The sequence below is a fragment of the Rhodnius prolixus genome, unplaced genomic scaffold (assembly GCF_049639745.1).
Source record: "Rhodnius prolixus isolate KJV_2025 unplaced genomic scaffold, Rpr scaffold_7, whole genome shotgun sequence".
Classification (NCBI taxonomy): Eukaryota; Metazoa; Arthropoda; class Insecta; order Hemiptera; family Reduviidae; genus Rhodnius; species Rhodnius prolixus.
This window is the reverse complement of record NW_027411582.1, coordinates 11,131,325-11,151,634: the sequence shown is the minus strand read 5'-3', so window position 1 is coordinate 11,151,634 and position 20,310 is coordinate 11,131,325. Positions and strand designations below refer to the sequence as shown.

Here is a 20,310-nt window from a genome sequence, read left to right as displayed (position 1 = left end):
CTGCAAGATTGGGCTTGTGACATTTCTAAGCCTTCAAATAGGAAACTTCGTTTCACTACAAAATGGTACCATAGGAGCGTGAACTGGCCGCGTAATGTTCTGTTCCCCAGTTTCACGAGCAGAGGAAAGGTTTCATGGTGGTAAAGATATTGCGGAGATGATAGTAGAGTCCTTATTCCATCTACTCTGTAGGAGGAGAATGATTGGATTATTTTCGGTTATAATTTCGCCATCTTCCCGTCTACCACCTCGCTTATAGCTATCAATATCCAATTCGTGTGTACATCGGAACGTACAACTACTCAGGTCATAGAATTTTTTGATATATTGTCTTTTTCTCCTTCATGGGATGTGCTCATTTCAGAGGATCTTGTTATTTTCAATTTCATCGAGATCTACTTCAACGGCCCGTTTAAGTTACGATTTCATTAAAGATCTGTAAATGTATCGCATGAGACTTGTTTGACATTAATTATAAACATTTAGGGTTAGTTTAAATACATCATTCCAGAATGAAACCTGAGCATACTTATTTTACCTCCCTCAGATATGGTTATGTAGGTTACTAGTGCAGGTTGCTGTGAAAAGTACTCGTTTCATTCCGGTTGGTTATCATTTTTTAAAAAAAGTATTTTCGTTCATTTGGCGATTTATAAAAGGTTTAATAGAAAGTTTGAAGCAGCTGCCTAACAAGAAAGAACAAGGTAAAATAGAAGTAACCTTGTATCCAAGTTAATTTCGAGATAGCTAAACATCGTGCGGTAAGACTTGGATTATTATGATTTACCAAAAAGGAAATTGAATTTTATTTTTATTACTGCTATTTAATTTTATAGCTTTTTTGATTAAGAATGTTTTATTCAACAAGTTTTTTTATTGCAATAATTAATAGTACCGGGATGTAAATTGGAAATTGCATACTATAGGTATCAGTTTAAGCTTAAAAATGTCATTTATATGATCGTAGAATGCATTAAATTGAAATATTATTCTGTCCAGTGTCTTCCTATCTACCCACAGGAGCCAACATCATAATTCTTTATTTTTGATTTATTTATTCCGAGTCATGCGTACATAAACAATACCCAGCTTGGAATTACTGAAAGTAAGTTACTCGTATAGTAATGGTAATTCTTAATAAATAAGAATGGTGCCTTTCAGACAAAGACTTTAGATGTAGTAAATCATGTACGCTACTGAGATCATACGACGAAGGGTATTTATTCCTGTAATGCTTTATTTTAAGAATACAACATTGTTCTACGAGTAGTTGAGTCCTAAATTGTGCAACATGTTCAATGTCCCATCCTTAATTTTTGTAGGTGGTAAGGTTCCGAATACATGAAATACAGAAAATAGCATTCTAAAGGGAAGCCAAATATACCTCCTGTATCCCTTCAAAAGTCACTTTATGTGATGAACTTTCGAGTAAAACTCATAGATCTTTTTCTGAGTGCCTAATTATTTGACGAAAGTTAAATGTAATCCGCTACTTTGTTTGTTGTTGATTGATGCATATGTATTACACAGACCCTTCCTCTTACCGTCTAAGTTTTTCTCCGAATGACGTTTCATATCTAATCAATTCAATATGAATGTAATTTATTAATAAACTGCAGTCTTCTCTGAGTGCACATAGAGAGTGCACAAGTTGTGGGAGTTTATTTGAAATATCTTACTTAAAGCTGAAAACTTGTTGGAACGCCTTATCTATTATTGCACATTATCCGGACATTTGAAAAAAAACTAACCAAGCTTTTGTTGTAACAAACATAACCATAAATAGTAATCACATATCATGAATCTGAATATAAAGTTATCGTTTTGGAAAATCTTCTTTGGAAAACCACAAGAGTTAATTTGAATTTCATTAAAATAAAATATTTGACAAAAAAACCTTTTTGACGTCATCCTCAGAAATCACTAAATGTATTAAAGATGTTTAGTATTCTGTATGGATCGGTTACCTTGAATGGTGAATTAAAAAAAGAATGAATGAGTTGCTTGGATTAAGAATGTCTCCGCTAATTATACATTGTCTATTATTTCTTTTTGTATTGTTGCTGTTTTACAAGAACTCCTCAAAAGCAATAAACTGGTATTTTAAGTGCATGTTTATATTGAGGAAGTTATTTTTTAAGAACAATACCTTTTAAACAACCCTTTTGTAAAATTTTTAATGACTAACTGAAAAAGGATCGGTAATTGGTTTGATAAAAGACATTATTGAAGTTATTACTATTGTTAAAATACTGAGCTCCATTTCATTGACTGTATATTTCGTGTAGCTTTCTTGTTGATTTCGACAACTATTTGTGGCATGTCCAGTTATATGACTAAATGAAGGGCAATTACAGAAAGAATTACAGAATATTGGATCAGTTTTCGGCTCATATATGCTATAAACATTAAATTCTAAATTATGAAATTGTCGTTCCAGGAGATTGTTGACATTTTCTTCTCAAGGATGGACTTCCAACTGAGTGCCAGGTTTAAGGGCAATTCAGAAAAGAGGAGGGAGATAGGTTGATAATTAGGCGCCTCCCTCTCTTTAGTGGCCCCAACGCTATTGTGTCTCAAGACACTTGAATGGCTAGCTACCAGAAGTTCATGGCTGTGATATTAGTAGATGGTTTTGGGTCGAATAAAATATTGATTACTAGGTCTGGTCTGAACTGACAATGAGAAGATTCTTTGTTTTGTATCTATCCTACGATTCTGACAAATTCCTTACTTTTGTTGGAAGTGCTGTGAATCTTAGGCTATTTGTCCTTAATATATATATTTTTTTTTTTTGTTATTGGAAACCCGAGGAGTTGTGTAGTAGTGTAGGGTTAGTCAATGCTCAAGAACCACTAAAAATGATACACTGACTCCTCTAATATCAAAACAGATAAATGATGACATGCAGAAGGTATTTTTCTAGCAAACTTGCAACTTTTATATAAATTACGTATTAGAGGAACTTTAGATTTAAACCTTAAATCCGGAGGAACCCTAGATTCTATTCTGAGATTAGAAGGGTTCTGTTCCCCAGATACCTCAGCCAAAAAAGTCTTATAGTGCTGACTCCACACTTTTATGTCTACTTCGAAAAACTGGTCTTTGTTGCAAGACCAGGGTATTTTCCACTAGTCGTTTTCCTGCTAAATTAGTACCAAAGGTCTCTCATTGCAATTATTTTTTTTTTCAGACTATTTTCCTGAACGTCTTCACTTTTCTTTTTAAATATTTTCTTACGAATATTGATTTTTGTTTTTGTTTTTTCAGGAGTTGATGTTCGAAGCGAACTACAACTTTAAGCGCATATCTGCAGTGACACTTCAGTTAAATAATGGTTTCTAAATGTGTAAAGTTGAAAGACAGTGATAGCATTGAACTACAATAATAGTGAGTCTATTTTAAACTCAATTACAAACACATTTATTACAATTTATTTTATATAAAGCATGGACATCATGCATGTGCAGAGTTTTGTCGCCTTAATAGTTCTTCTATTGAATTATTTATAAAATAAAACCACAAATTAAAAGAAAAATAACATAAACTTTTCAGAGAATTATGAAAAAAGTATTATTTAATTATTGAGTTTCTTAAAGTAAATAAAAAATCGTAATAATAAAGTGTTATAATGGTCAATTTAAAAACTTCTTTTTTAAATCTTAAGACATTAACAAGTAATGCTTAATAATGATTATTCAAAAAACTAAGAAATTCCTCTTCAGTTTCTTTCCAAACCATTTTACTCTGAACTCATCGAATACCGGATATTCAGCCAAATAAAGAAATTTGTCTTCTACGTTCTTACAATTACACAAGGTTGGCCTCTTAACGTTATTATTGTTTTTATAAATCTCAGTTTAGAATCATCAGAAATATAATTATTCCTTTCTAAATATAAATTAAATTGTCCTTAAAAACCTTTCTAATAACCATTCAAAACATTGTTTATTACCATTAATTGATTGTTTTCCAAATTATAGTCTTGACCAATTGTTTGAAATTGTTTGTACAAAAACCACTTATGTTAATAATCGCCTAGTTCTCTTAATATGGATACTACTACTACTAAATAGACCCTCTCAGATAGCAAGCAAAACTTCTCACTTTGTCCAAACTGAATAAAATGTTTCAAATAAAAGTAGTTTTTTAAGTTTATAGGTTCATAAATATAGAAAATAATAATTATTTATTATATTAAACTATAAATTGATTATTGTGACAGATGCAGCTCCGAATTGTTCGCCAGATCAACACATTGCTGTTCCTGATAATGTGCCTCACAGGATAAAACACTTTGCTATTATTAGACTGGATATTAAAATAAAATATAAGGTATGCATTTAATAGGCCATCAAACATATGGAAGATGTTAATGACTTTATATTAGTAGGAGGAGGTAGCGCAGGATGTGCTCTGGCCCGTGGTTTATATTCATTTTTGTGTTGTGTTTTTGATAAGAAGTTATTTATATTTTTACAAAGATACAAATTATATTCTGTTCATTTATTCGTATAGCAAAATTTAATGACCATTAATGAAGAAATTGCTCAAGTTAAAAAATATAAGAAGCGAGAAATAAAGCAAAGATTTGATTATATAGAATAACTACTAAAAAAAGAAAAGAGATCGAAACAGTAATCTTTGTATAAAAATAAAACTGAACTCATTAAAGAAGAATTTAGTACACATTCTAACAATAACATATAAAACATTTAAACACCTGTTTACCCTTATGAACTTTGCTAGTACAGTCAGATACTGTTTGTAATTACGTGTTTTCTCAATTACTTTCAATCAAAGCATAATCATGCTATATTCATTGATAACTCTTCCACAAGTGCAATAAGTATTTGTAATTAACATATTTCAGAATTAAATGATAAGTGATTATGATTGTAAATATTAATAATGAGTGTTAATTTTTGTTTTTGGGTGTTTTTCAGATTAGTTTTCATGAATATTTAGTGGATATTTCCTTTTTTAGGACCTTTGATATAATATAAATAACGGCAAGCTTTAAAGAGAAAAGTTACCCAGTTAATTATAAGTAAACTTATAGTGAAGATAAAAATATAAAATACAAATAAAGATCAAAGCCAAGCTTTTCAGAAGTAATATTAAAGAAAAATGAAATAAAATAAAAATAAAAAAGTTAATTAAACAGAAATTCAAGAAATAAATATGAAAGTGATATTATAAAAAGTTTTAACAGAAAAACAATAATTTAAGAAGTTGGGTGTTTTTATTTATTTTTTGAAGTGTTACTACAGTCTTCATAACAAAATCACTTGAGGATATGGAAAAATGTTTCTAGCTATTAATCTATCTCTTCCTCTCTTAAGTCATATGTTTCTGTAAAAATACTCCAGGAAGATTACAATTTTTTGAGCAAGTGTTTGCAAACTAGTCAGGTTGTCAGGAACCTCCTAACCAAACCTTCAAGAAATGATGAATGAATTTTTGTATCTTTCTTTGAATCAAAAATTCAAAAAAAGAAGTCTCACCACTTGGGAGGAAATTGATTAAACACTTCTTCACAACCTAACATCCCATACCAGACTGAGTTAACACAAGCATAAAGTAGCATTTTAGTTAGAGTTTTAGTCAGCATGAAGAGGAAACGAAATGTCTGTATGAAGGGCTTAAATAGCTGACTCCAATCTCGGTGAGTATTATCGTAATAGAAATCCTAAATAGTCCATCTCATCTATTAATCCAAATTGTTCCTATTTTAGGATACCATGGTGTTCATGTATTGGGGCAACCAGTTTCTAAAAACCAATTAAATGCAACTGCATATTAATTATCATACTCCGTCAAACCTACAAACTTGCAACATGTGAGCATAGAGTTTATGAAATTATAAATCCAATGGTTAAGTAATTGTTTCCTTTAATATTACTGTTTAAACTTAGCAGTAATTCGAAAACTGGAGGATCTATTTTAGTACAATTTTCAAGCGTTATTGGAATAAAGTAATCGTAGATGTCAAACAACTTTTCAAAATTTACTCATATCATCCAATCTGATTAATCTCTACCATAGTGCTTCGTAGCATCATTGGCAGGCTGCTGAAAAAGTTGGTGAATAGCTTGAAAGCTTTCCGTAGTCTTTTTAGTCGCCGGAAAGAAAAGTTGAGACTTCTTTAAGACTTGGGAGATGGCTTGTCAAAGTAGTTCTTGACTACTACATTTTATCCTCGTATACGATAAAGTATACGTCGGTGAATGTTTCCTTGAGTTGATTCCTATCTTTTTTGAGCATATCTTCCAGGCTTGCTGAAGGTGACGAACTAGCTCCTGTAAATTTTACTTCCATTACAAAAGGAGGGTTTATTCTCGAATTATTTTATAGGCAGATATGAATTTAATTTCATATTCCAGCAGCCATGCTTCTTCACTTTCCCCAACAAACAGATTTTTTAGTTTTTTCGCCAGTTATTGTCTTTTTTCATAAGTTTTCATTTTCTTTCTTTTTTCATCATTCATTTATCCAGGACTCTTGGAGGGAGGAGCTGTTCCAACTTGTCCCTTGGCGACGCCCATGGATCCGCAGAATTCTCAACTAGAAGAGTCCCATTGCAACCTGAAAGAAGTATTTAGAAGTAATTATGTTTCATACCCATATAATCAAAAATGGAACAAGTACTTTAATTTGATTCATTTATAATGTCAAGATTTTATTTAAGAAAATAATGTATTATTAAATTTTTTTCAAATTACAGATAAATTCTGGAAAATACAATTATTAGAAGCAGGGCCATCTGAAACAATGACCACGAATATAACGTTAAAGACTCCCGCATGGCAACGTACTTCGTTTACGAAATTGGTTGTAATGAATCATCAGAAAAGGCGTGTTTAAGTAAGTATTATATGTGTCATGGCAGAATTAATTTTTTTCCTTTTGTGTTGAAATGAGGGACTGCGATCTTTCATCAAAATCTATTGTGACCTCCTTACTGGTGTTAGGAGAAACCTTACTACACACTTCTCAGTCTAAGATATCTGAGAAATCTACTGAATCTGAGCGGGTTGTAGGAAGAGCATTCCTAAACCGTTTTCGGTTTGTTTTTAATTCACTATTATTGTTTTATGACTACCTGAAGATTTTTGTTACTCTTCCTTTGTGTAGTAGATTCAATAGTGTTCCTCCCTTTTTCATTAATCGGCTTTCCATGGCCATCAATTTGAACAAGGAAACTTAAGTGATTAAAGGTAATTCTTGGTCGGCTCTCAGGATTAAAGTGAAAAAAGTAAAGGATGAGCGTAGGTTATCCTGAAAGCCTTGCCCTGAACTCTCAGAAAGCTTACCAAAATCATTACACAACAGATGTAAGTCTTTGGAGCGTGCGATCCTCACGCATTACATACAAAGTAAGCAATCCCTAACTTGCAAACACTTGAGGTCAGTAATATTCTTCGATAGAAGAATGTAAATCCTTATTGACAGAATCCCCAGGTTTCCACCTGATCAATTTGAAATAACTGCAACAGCTTTTGAATTATGGAAATACACAATCCCACTTATTTTAAGAATCTTTCTTTTTTTTTACCCGATTTAGTTTCCCGATGGTACTTAATTTTGAAAATTTGCTCAAACTCAATACTTCCACTTACAGTGGTAATATTAAAAGGAAAAATAATTATTAATTATTATGTAATTGGCCAAATGAAATGTTTTTAGTAATAAGAATTTTAATAATATAGTTTCATAATTAAAGTTATCAAATGAACAATACTTTTCAATTGAACTTAATAGATAAAGATATTGATTATATAAGCGCATCATTATTAGTCTCATTATATAAATTATTTATTCAAAGTAGTTGAAGTAATTATTAAAATGTAACGTAAACATTATTTTCTGAATTATTTCTGTTTCTAATGTTTCAAAATTCACTTCTTTTTTTTCTATTTTGCCATTGACATTTGTTAACCAGTAACCAAGAAAATGGAACTCATTAATGGTGTAAAACGTTGAGAATTTTTATTACTACAAATAATCGCTGAAGTCTTCTGGACCTTATAAATTTATTTAATTTAAATACTATGAAAATATTTATATTGATGGCCATGGTGAATATATTCCTTTGTCTATATTATTTTCAAGGCGATATAATATTTCATCAGATTTAATGTGTGTTTAAGACGGAAAAGGTGTAAAGGCGATTAAAAATATATTATTGTATCATCAGTGATTCTTGTTTTTCTTACTTTCTTTCTTGTTATTTATTATCTGCTCTTTTCTTTCCTACATATATATGTATATTTAAATTCATTAGTATTCTAAAAAAAAAATTTGCGGAAGGTCTCTTTAAACATTGCAATAAGTGAGTATATTCTTATTAAAAAGTTGTTTGCCTTGTTGTAATAATTGGTGATCTTCTTATTTCCTATTAAGTAGAAAGGCCCGTCCCATTTTATCTTGAATTGCAGGAAGGAAAGGCTACTTAGTCTATATAATGTTAATTTAAAAAACAAAAAATACTGATCATTATAAAATTCTTTTATAAAGTTAGTTCTTGACCTCAATGTTTAAGCAAAACAAAACAAAAAAATTATTAATGTTTTTCTATATGTGCATTAGTATCCTTCCTGCAATTTATATGTTCATAGGTGATTTTCGTCATTGTTAATTGTTAAAAACGGTAATGATAACAATGGCTAGATGGGAAATGTTTCTGAAAAGACAATTCGGTGCACCAAATATCAGGAGAATTAAAAAAAACAAACGGAAGGACTGAGACTGTTCTAAACACTCGGCCGACTTTCTCTTATTCAAAAATTGCAATTCCATTGACGAATAACCAGGAATAATGTTGCTGATTCTTCAACTGTTCAATTGATGGGACTATGTTCACGTATTAAAAGGATGTTACTAGTCGTGTTACTTTTTCTTAGAAGCTAGTACCACCCACAAACTCTTTAAGTATGGTTTTAATGTCAGAGTAAAAGCTGAATCCCTCACTTCTGGGTAACTGAATAGGTGGGAATCTGGGGATAGATCTGTAATAGGGTTTCTCGGCTCTACTTTGAGACAAGCTATCGTTTGCTGCTGAGAAGCAATTTTATGAAAGGAATATTAAGGGTTGAAGGCTGAAAGTATTAGAGAAACATTGGCGGGGCAAAAAAGGAAGATTCAGCGTAAAAAGTTTATAAATGGAATTTAGCAGGAGGTGCTGTCCACCAAACTAGCATGTGTAAGGAGAACTGGGTTTGAATGCTGGTCCAAACCTTGGATTTGGACGATCGAAGGTTGAGTTATAATTTAATTGTTTCAGATTAAATATCATTCTAATAATAAAAATATGATCCAGAAGACTTCAGCGATTATTTGTAGTAATAAAAATTTACAAACGTTTTTCAAAATTGGGATTTCTTTCCAAACATTTTCTTTTAAAACTTCTTACACGGTAAACCTATTTTGGAGGACGGGTTTGCAGATTTTAGAATTGAGGTGCCCTTTCAAAAAACTTCAGGAGTTTTAATAGATTTAATTATTGTTTTGCAAATTATCAAATTAAGAGTAACCTGTACTGTAATTAATATAAAGATTGTTTTTTTGTGGATTGTATTTCAATGTGGATAGATCACTGAAATTTTATGTTGGACAACTTTTATTACTGTAATTTAAAATGTCTAAAAAGTAATTAAATTTAAAAGTTCACTATGAGAAAAAAATATTACAATTTCTAAAGATTTTCTCTTGAATGTGTGCATTGCCATGCTATCTAACGGCTTCATAGGGGACTAAATATTTCTAAACTATTTTATCTTGGCTAAACGTGCTCATGGTAAATTTAAAACGTCAACTGATCTATACCTCGGTCTGTCTGATACTTTTAATCATAGCATTCTAATTGGTATCAAAATCAAGTTTATAAACTTGGGGCCAGCTGTGCATCGTAAAAAGCTACGGTCGCCTATGCCCTCTGATTTTGACATGGCTTAATTAAAAAACACACTTCTTATGTTTATATTCCGTAGCAAAACTGGAACTGTTAATGAAATATTCATGATGAAGTTATAGTAGTGAAAATATGATGCTAAAATTTTCAATAGAATATTATAGTTTAGTTAGTATCTTTAAGAATTCTATTGGATGAATGTGCCTTTGTTTTAACTAATTATGGTTTGGCTACACAAGGCTCAATATTTTTTTATTTTTTTTCAACAAATCATTTGTATATCCGTTTTTCGTCTAATTTCACAGTCAGATCTGCTTTAGTTTTCACTCTGATGAATTAGAAGGAAAATGACTCATGAATAAATATTTGCTCAAGTTTAATTTCCATCGTAAGCACGAGGATTGTCCCGTTCGTCCTTGCCTACATTTTTAGATAAGGAGATGTCATTGCTGTCTGCTAACAGTCTCGTATGTTATACTCTCTATTTAACCACTTTCTTAATGCACTTTATTTCTTTTTATTTTTATTTATTTTTTTAAACAAATCATATCTTAAATATAACCATGTGTAATGTAATAACAGTCTAGAGCTTTAAGAAAAAACAAATCACGTATTGTCAGCAAATTAATGACAACTCCATAGATAATTTCTGTAAATCAAATATCCAAATACTTGTGAAACGTTAATGGCAATGGCTTAGATAGTTATAAAAAGAAAACCTCAAGATGATGAGGCTCTGTATTGAAATGTCGGACAGTGTTTACTGGACGTGATAGAATGATGATCACCTGCTTGGTCACAAGTCATTGACTGTTTTTGTATAATGAAGCTAATGAATGAAAGTTAATTTTTAACTAATTATAGAGAAAGTATAATTTAGAATCATCCACACCTTGTCGTGCAAAAATTCTAGTTTATTTTATGACTTGGTCGGCTTTAATTAGCTGTACAAAAAAATTATTCTTATTATGCTAGGATTGAAGCTATTGATCATTCCAGAACTTAAATTATAAGCGACTCGAAGCGTGATGGTGTATAAACGGAATATAATTCTAAGTTTGAGCTGTCTGCAATTTTATTTGGTGTCAGAAATGCTTGGTACATCCAAATATTTGCTGAAACTTCTTTCCATAAATTCAAGGGACTATTTAAAAAAATAAATAAAAAACTGTCAAATAAGCCTAAACTGTTTATAAAATCTGAATTTTTTTATTAAAAGATACATGTTAGTTCATGTTTTAGTTCACAATGAGAGATTAAAGTAAGATGAGCACTTCTCACACATTTCTAAATCCTATCAGAAATCGCCGAAATCCGTACGTATTGAAAGATGTTACACTCACAAAGATATTAATAAAGGATGTTAGTGTGGAACATGTAAAAAATAGTAAGAAATCGTAGAGTAATTATTATATTAAAGAGTAGGTGCTATAAACGTCAGCTGTTACTGCTGAGCGGTATCGGTCCGAAGGATCATCTTCTAGATGCTAGTGAACGGGCGAGGGATTGCCCCGTTCGCCCGTGCCTACCCTTATAGACTGAGAGATGTTACATATATGTTGTATATTAAATATATTACATGTAATTGAGCAAATTACATTCATTGATGTTTGTATTCCCATCATCTTAGTGCTATAATTTCTGGATATACATCTGATATCGACTTTTGTAAGTATGTAGACTGCATATAAGGTTTGTCCCCGTAATAGATACGTGCTTCTATTTGATTATGTGCCTATATTTGTTTTCCCATAAAATCTATTGATTTTAACTGCTAACAAAAGATATTTCTATCGTCAAGGTTAAAGTTTTTTAATAACCTATTTCTCTGTAAAAAGTTAAGTTGACCCTTATATGTCAAAATATTCTGTTCTGGGAGTTGAATAAAAAGGTTAAGAACAAAAGTAACCAAAAAATAAACATTTTAAATGAACCAGTAGTCTCCACTCTCCTTTTATAATAATAAAAACATGTTGAATTCTTCGCCGTATTTATCATAATTTTTCACGCCGCTTTGGTCTCTTGTACTATTTTTACTTTTCTCTTCATTTCCTTTACTTAACTATAAATTTTCAATATATTCTAAGAGTTAATCTTCTTACTTCAAAAAAAATAAATAAAATCCTTCCAATTTTTGTTATTTTGGCGTTGGTTCGATAAAAATAAGAATAGCGAGGAAAGATCTGCTATGTCCCAAACTTTTAACAGTTTCAATGGAGATTGCTTCAACCTATTTTTGTTGAAGTCATTATATTTTCGGTGTCACCAAGATTTAATGCGCAATTCAGATTGCTGTTAAAATTATCAATTCTTCTTGGATTGAATCTCCCTCCTCGAGCCCCTCAGGTCTGAATATAATGAACTCACGATATAACAGCGGGTATCCTTTGAAATTTTCCTCTACACTATCCCAAATCATCAATAAATTTCAGTTTTTTTTCTTTTTCATTCTTCTAATTTCGTTGGGACAGATGAACAAAAGACGGCATGAAAAAGCATATTATTGTGGCTCAACCCACTTCTGTGACTCACTTCAGTTCTCTGCCAAAACTTAGCAAAATTCTAATATTAATAATAATGGACTCCGAAATACCTAGCAGGTGCATTTTCAATATTGAAAATACAAATATCAAAAAATACTTGTGAATAATAAAACATTTTTACGCATTGACTACTTAATAGTTAATTTTCAAAATATAATCAACTAAGAGTGTATCGCTTTCGTATTTCCTTCAATTAATTTAAGTTGAGTTTTGTATTTTTTATAAATATTTGATTGATAATGTAATATAGTAAATGTTCTGTTAGCAATCAATAATAAATGATAATTAATTAAATAACAATCATGACTTTAGTAATTTTCAGTATTTTTAATTCTAGAGTGGATTGTTTTCTAACGTTTGAATAAAATTGGTTTTTTGGATGTTTTTACTCTTTGGCAACAAGAGCGTGTGACAAAGGATAAAGTAACACAAGAATTGAAAAAATACAACATAAATAATGAAAGAATTACTTCTGAACACTTCGAATATTTATTATCATTGTACACATCAAAGTAAGTTATTATCATATCAATATGTATATATTATATAATATATGTTTTATATGATTATAATCTCAGTGTTTAGCATTTTAATTCCTTCGGAAATACTGCGATCGAATCCTTCTAATGGCCTTAGATTTTTTCTTTCCTAGGAGCTTCTTAAAGCTCACTATCCAGTGGCGGACAATATTGTCTGATAGGAGAGAACAATAATCGTTCTCTGAATCAAAATCCTGGCGCCAATGATCTCAGCTGTTATCTTGACCAAGACGGTTACCTACTTTTTCGAGACGCTTCTAATTTTTATTTGGACCACTTCATTTTGACTATTGCTTATCTGGTCGCTGCATAAATAAGTCCACTTTTAGTTTAGCGTCGTAAGATGTGAGACTTCTCTTAGCAATCTATAGCCAAAAAGGTTGACAACGACTCCGCCCTAAAATAAGCCCCTGATAGAGAGAAAGTTAATCTAAAGCAGGTATGTCAACATTAAAGTCATTCGTCTGAGCAAAACCAGCGCATTCTCTTTAAGTGGCCGTTTGTAGAAACAAAAGAACTAGGTATGCACTTGTAGAAATAAAGATTGAATGATCTTACTTATTATTACAATCATGCCTTATTCAGAAGATTTTGAAGGCTCAAATATGTCCTGAAGATGTTGATGCTATTATTTAAACAGTTTAGAAGTTATGGTTCTTACCAGGGCTTGAAGAAATACGTAGAACAGAGATCCCTGGACTGGATTCCTTAGAAAATTATTCCAGAAAGTAATAAATCTTTGATTTATTACGGAGAGACTCCGGAAGATGTTTCTAATCTAGAACTCTGTCGTAGGTAATGAAACTGTAGTAAGCATCGACAACTGTTGGAAGATTTAAAAGTGCATCTTCATCTAATTAGATTAAGTCGACAAATAGTGCTTGAAATTGCCATTATTTTCATGAATCGTTATAATGGTGTCATTTTTTATCAATCCAGACTAGTAATCTAAACTACTATTAAGTCATTTGTATGGTGTAATTTGTGTTTCAAAGTAAAAAAACAAAAGATAGAAAATAATATTTCAATTTCTTTTGTTAGTTTTCTTTATTTCTATTTCTTCGTATTTCACTTTCTATTACTAATTGAAGATTTGATGAAGGAAGATAATTTGCTTTAAACAGAACAATACTGATTGGTTTTTGTGTGTCTTTTTTCTGATTTGAAAAAATGTTTTGTACTTATATTCTGTGATTCCAGGACATTCGAAAACTTATGTAGCTAATTTAGTAGATGCGACTGGTTGCACCTGTTGCAAGTGAGAACCAGTGGTTAACCAAAATGAAAGTGTGTACGAATAATTCGACTCTTTTAATCTTTGTGTTATTGATATTTTGATTGTTTACAGTACCTGGATGTTAATTTAATAATTAAACTACTCAAGCCATCTGGAAAGGTCGTTTGGGAGAAGAGGAGCTTATGGATATACCTTACTGCCGTAACTCTTTCTCCCCTGAACTTCTCTAGCATAACCAAAGTATCATGCAGCCTCTACAGAAGGATGGATGGCGCAGAGTTGACAGTATTTTGGTTCGACCTCTGAACCACCAAGGAATCCCTTTGAGTAAGTAATTTTTCAAGATTAATGCAGACATTAGTAGACATTTGATTTTCCCAGAATGTCTGGGTATCTAACAAAAATTTAAAGTATAATTAGTTATATAATAATAAATATAAATAAAAACATTCTTTGCGTTAGATTATTATGTATGTCTAAGCGCAGATCACAGACCCAACTTACTGTTAAAATTCAGATTCGAAAATGTGCACAAAAGCAACACTTTTCGTGTACCTCGTATTTAGTTTTGAAGAGAGTAAACCAAAATTTTGCAGAAACATGTTGAAACTATCTATCTGCCTGTCAGTATATTCAGATTAATAGAGATAGTTACTTGTAGCAGCCGATGCCCCACTTATTTAATCTCAATTACTTTTATTTGCACTTTCCATTTCTAGTCGTAAGCAAAAAAAATTTTTGTAAAGAAGAATGCGGAGTAAAATTTATCTTAAAGAAAAAAGTAAAGAAAGTAAAAGATTCTTCGGCAATGATAATGACAAAGCTGTAAAGAATCTTCTTTCTTTTTTTCTGCTACTACTTTTTTCCCCATTTTGTTTTTATCTTTGGACTTTTATTAACAATTTTCCATACTTTTTTCTTTCTCTGTAGTAATGCGTTCGTGCATTGACACAAAATGTAATATAACAAGGTCAATTATAAACTACTGGCACGCTTTATCACTTAATTTGAGCATCACTACAAAATACATGTCTTTTTAATTTTGTTTTATTTTTTTATCTATTTATTTATTTTCTCTAGATTTCTTCTGTAAAAGAGATTAACTTTTATTTTTTTCAGTTTATTTGAACTTAAGAAGGTCGGGATTACAATAAGTTAATCAGAAGAGACAATTTTCGGGTTTTTATGGTAGTTTCTCTTGCCTTCACAAAAAAACAAGTCTTCAATTCGGGCAGATATTAAATTTTGAGTTTTCTTAAATTGGATAAAATCATTACATGTACCTAAGTGCAAGTAAAGTCATGAGGAGCAATAACGTAAATAATGTATAACAATTTAAAAGATTTAATCTGAAACTTTATTTTCTGAAAATGGATTGTAGGAATGATCTCGGATGGGATATGTGCCGCTTATTTATCTTAAGTGCCATGTCTATTCTACTTTTTCATTAACATCTTTATATGCAATATCGTTGCATATTTAACATGTTGCTAAAAAAAAATTTCATGAGAATTGTTCTAAATTTAGTCGTGTGAGGCCTAAGATTTTTGTAAAACCCAAATGATTTTATATGGTTGATCCATTAATTAAAAAGGCTAAAAACAGGATAGCTAAGATGGTTTGGATTATTAAAAATTTCAAATCATAATTTGGCGCCGTAAGATTAATCGACCTGCCATTATGTTAGAACAGCTGTTTTTACAAAACCTCTCTGCAGTTTGCTGCATGACTTCATTCAATCAGTTGCACGTTCTTAGAAGATATGATTGGGGAAAGTATTGTATGTGCTACGATTTGTGGATTTTATAAGGGTTGAATTCAGAAATTCAGACCGAATGCTAATCAAAACTACTCAAGTTGAATATAATTTAGAACAATAACAAATATGAGTTGAATTTAATCAGTAATCTCGTTTTTAGAGGTCAGTAAAAAGAGTATGGCTGGGAAGAAAGAGATGCTATCTGCGAAAAAAAGAGAAAACTGCTCATACTCTTGGACACTGTTAAAAAAACTGGGAAGTACAGCCTTGCACCCACAATCTTTCATTAATTTCATATTTCATTATTTTGCCTTTCCAAGAAACAGAAACCCAGCAATGAGTTGAATATGTAAATGCAAAAAAAGATTTTTTTTATTGCTGGCCTATGGAAGAGAGATGAACAAAGAAAAAAAGGTAAAGTTTGAGAGTCATTTAATGCACATCACTCAACTAACGTTCTCGTAACTTGTGAGAAACTCATCAAAAAAAATTTTTCTTTCTCTTACTCTTTGAATAGGAAGTATTGCGATTGTGTCAAATTTATAAATAAGTGTACACAGGAAATTCATGTTTTGAGCCCAGTTGAATCTTAAAAAAGTTGTCTTCAAAACTTTCATTATGAGCATTACCTCTAAAACGAAAAATCGCTGGAAACTCTAACTCAATATTTTGTTTGCAAATCAGTACGGAACTCTAACAAAATAAGTGTTAATTGTTCTCCAGTCATAGGAAACTGTTTACTGTAAGTAATTTTTTAGAATTAGACTTTTTTCGAAAATGACATGATCTTTAGTTAAAGTTGATAACTTAATTTGGACGTACATTTAAATCGTTACTTTCGTATTAACAGCATGGTATGATATGTGAAGTATGTACGAGTATATGGTCTGAAGGGGGTTCCCTCCTACCGCCTCTGCCAATCTTCTACCATTTTTGGGGCTACTTTCGTCTTAAATGCATGTCAGTCTACTTTTAAATTAAAGTCTGATGGAGACATCGTCAATGTTTTGAAGATTTTTTTGGAACCGTAGTTCAAAGTTCTATTATGTTACTTATTACGAAAAAAACTGATTAATATGTTTCACTTTATACTTGGTAGCACTATGTTTTTACAGTCCAGTAAATGTTGGGTTTGACTTAATAGTTGAAGTCAAATTCTCTACACTAAATAATGAATCAATGATGGATATTAAACCTACCAGAAACAAAAATCGTCCTACCATGGATAAATGAACGATATTATTCAGTACTGCGGACCTAACCCTTTTTCAACTTTTATTTAATCAATTTTCCAGCAAATTATGTTGTAGGGCTGTATGCTGTAGGAGGGATCTAATCTTTTCTCTACCGTCATTTCCACGTTGAATTTTAAATTGCTATATAGAATTAAATAAATATCTACAAATAAAAAATTTGAAGATATTGTATAAGTTTAAACCTTGAATTCAGATTCATTCGTATTATCTGATCAAGAACTTTGTAAGCATAAATTAAAAAATTAAATTCCATCGTAATTCTTCATTTGCTACTAGTGGGAGAATGCTGCTATTTCTATCTTGCTTTAATTAATGACTTATTTATTAAAAATATCGATCAAATAGTAGTACTTTGTTGTTAGATTTTCTTGGACCGAAAAAAGAAAATTGCTGATGGAGGGGGTAATTTGTAAGAAGACTATAAGACTATATACAGAAGTGGAGCGACCGTGTTTTGTTCACAACGTTTCTGTTAGCCATGTCGTCAGCCACTTCTACACTTCATTGGTGCGTACTCCTTCTCGTCGTCTGGGAAGTAGCAGGTGAAACCACGACCACAGATTGTGTTGGAAACGCCACTTCATCTTGTATCCACCACAAAGTGAATCTGGCTCTTCAAAAAATTACACAGATACCTGGTTAGGCTAATTTGTTTATTTGTTAAATATTAGCAGCTAACACTATTTACACCTGTATAGTTTCGAATTGATACATCTAAACTAAATTTTAAAAAATTATTAAAATGTTGCTCAACTTTAGTATTTCATTCTACGATTTCAGTTTTTCACTTTATTTATTAGTGTTGAGTTTCAAACTAAATTTAGTTTTCAAGCGTATTACATACCTTATCTTAAAGAATAGTCTGTGCCATTGATCTAAATGAATTAAAAACGAAAATTCTCATTTGCTTAGAGTTAGTATTTCTACTACGATGTTTAGGATATCGAAATTCAGGTATCGGTAAAAATTCATTACCTAGGGGTGTGTTTCTTCCAAAAAAAAGTTCTTTCTTTTTCCAAGTATCTTTTTAAAAAAAACTAATTTTTTTTTTTTTAAATAACACTTATTGAATCTCTCCATCTTTTATTGGGCACATTTTCAAGGAAATTTGATTTTAGGTTTTGAGTGAGATAACTTTGAGTTAAGTTGCGATTTCTGGCCGTCCTTTCTTTCCAAATCTTCCTCTCTGAAGTTCATTAAAAGTAAATCGTAATTTGTAGTTTTCAAGATACGATATATTGTGCAGTCCACTTGTTCCACTTCAGCCCACTCAAACCATTGATTTAACTCGTGATTTCTTACTTTAGGTTCGAGTTGTTGAAGATTGGATATTAAAATGTTGACTACTTATTCCTGAATAAAAATGTTCCTTTATATTCAATAGTGTTTCGTGATCCTCGGCCTGATATTTATTTACAAGTATGAGGGGTTCAATGTATGCCCCTAATCATTTCAGGATTCTGAATTAAGAAGATATAGGTTTCGTGGCCGAAAATTATTCAATTAAGGATTCAAAATTAGCGAGGAATCGATAAAATAAAAACCAAAAAATAAGACGAGTTGTTGTTTTTATGTGACCGATTCTTCGCCAATTTTGAATCCTTAATTCTGAATTAAGTTATTTTGAGTTTAACAGAAAATAAATTCTTTTATATTGCTTTAGGTAAACTTAAAGAAACCAAAATTAAAAATCTTTTATTTAATTATACAAAATAGAAATTCAAGGAGAATTATAACATGAACATTTTAAAAAACAAAAATTTAAACATGGAAAGAGGCTAATATCTATATTCTTGGTTTAATTACATCGTTTTTAGGGCGTGAAAACCAGAAAATTAATTTTCAACTATTGTTTCTTGGTCTGTGCCTTAACCTTAACCTGGTCAAACTTAACCTTTTGATTCCGATTACAATAACGAGTGCTCTAGGATTATATGATGGAGCTCACTACGGCAACTTTTCCATCTTATCTCTGAATGGTAAGTTCTGAGCTGCGTGTAGAGCATTTCGTTGTTACTGACGAGGTCATCGGCGCTCATAACAAACATATCATTTGTTTTTACGCCTACATAGGCACATAAGAAAGAAGCGTTTCATGGTGCTTTAAGCGTTCATGGCTCCTCTAGGGTGCAATGATTTTTAGCTAATACCATGCAACTTGTCGAGACAAATTACTGTATTGTTTGTTTTCTCAAATACGGTGTTGTACAATACGTCTTCGCCACATTCATTACGACCACTTTAATTCTTCCCCAAAAAAACCTACATTCATTAGTGATTGTGTTCAAGGTTTAGGTTTTCGTCAAATTTAAATCAGATTGTATTGTGCTTGCTTCCTAATTAGAGGATTACTACTCTAATTAGATGAATTTGTCAATATATATATTAGAACATTTAAAAATAATAAATTAACGCCTATTTTTTTAAGGTGACCAGACTACGTCATTGACTCCGTTTACTTTTTATTTAGCGAGGAGAATAACTAAGATAATCATGATTACTCTTACATATTTGATACATCATTCATTTTTAAAAAAATATTTTATGTTACCTTTACCAACCTCCCTCCAACTACGTTGAGCAAGCTAGGTCAGTCAGTGATTGTGCATCTTGATCCTTTCTTTACGATTATAATCACAGAGAGCTAGTGTGGCACTTAAAAGCTATAGTATTAGCATATTTTCTTTCAGTTCTACTAACACTAAACTAAAGGAACACGCTAGACTTTAAAAACATTGTATGAATTTGGATCTGACATTGAAATTAGGCGAAAAACTATTTTAAATACAATTGAGTTATGCTAAAAAATAAAAATATTTTAGCTTCCATGTGGCAGAACATAGCTAAAGTACTCCATCGAAATATACTCTTACCATTTACATTATTGGTGGTTTTACATTCATAAAAGCTTGCCTAAATGATTGATATCCCTAGAAATATTTTTTTGTTTTAACCAATATCGGTAGAACAGGAATTGTGTTTCAAAACTAAACTTAAATGTTTTTAGCGTTTTTATTTGATCAAAATATGACATCTGATACTTTTATATGTAGATTTGTAAGT

At 31.1% G+C, this 20,310-nt stretch overlaps 1 protein-coding gene across 14 annotated transcripts in view; it reads left to right on the top strand.

Annotated features, from left to right (window-relative positions):
* The window catches only part of LOC141446972 (uncharacterized), a 38,715-nt gene that overhangs the window by 10,684 nt on the left and 7,721 nt on the right, over positions 1 to 20,310 (top strand). The window contains exons 1-13 of one of the 14 annotated variants that reach the window (XM_074114033.1): positions 556 to 761; positions 3,271 to 3,390; positions 4,226 to 4,335; positions 4,947 to 5,668; positions 5,739 to 5,842; positions 6,500 to 6,607; positions 6,728 to 6,867; positions 10,219 to 10,380; positions 12,794 to 12,968; positions 14,344 to 14,559; positions 16,152 to 16,405; positions 16,509 to 16,733; positions 17,610 to 17,885. In XM_074114033.1, the coding sequence (XP_073970134.1) occupies positions 17,726 to 17,885 (160 nt within the window). In that variant the 5' untranslated portion in view covers positions 556 to 761; positions 3,271 to 3,390; positions 4,226 to 4,335; ... (8 more) ...; positions 16,509 to 16,733; positions 17,610 to 17,725. Of the gene's footprint in view, positions 1 to 554; positions 762 to 3,270; positions 3,391 to 4,225; positions 4,336 to 4,389; positions 4,856 to 4,946; positions 5,669 to 5,738; positions 5,843 to 6,499; positions 6,608 to 6,727; positions 6,868 to 7,945; positions 8,336 to 10,218; positions 10,381 to 12,793; positions 12,969 to 14,343; positions 14,560 to 14,659; positions 16,008 to 16,151; positions 16,406 to 16,508; positions 16,734 to 17,609; positions 17,886 to 20,310 lie in introns of those variants that run through there. The other 13 variants (XM_074114031.1, XM_074114043.1, XM_074114035.1 and 10 more) reach the window with 13 other exon arrangements.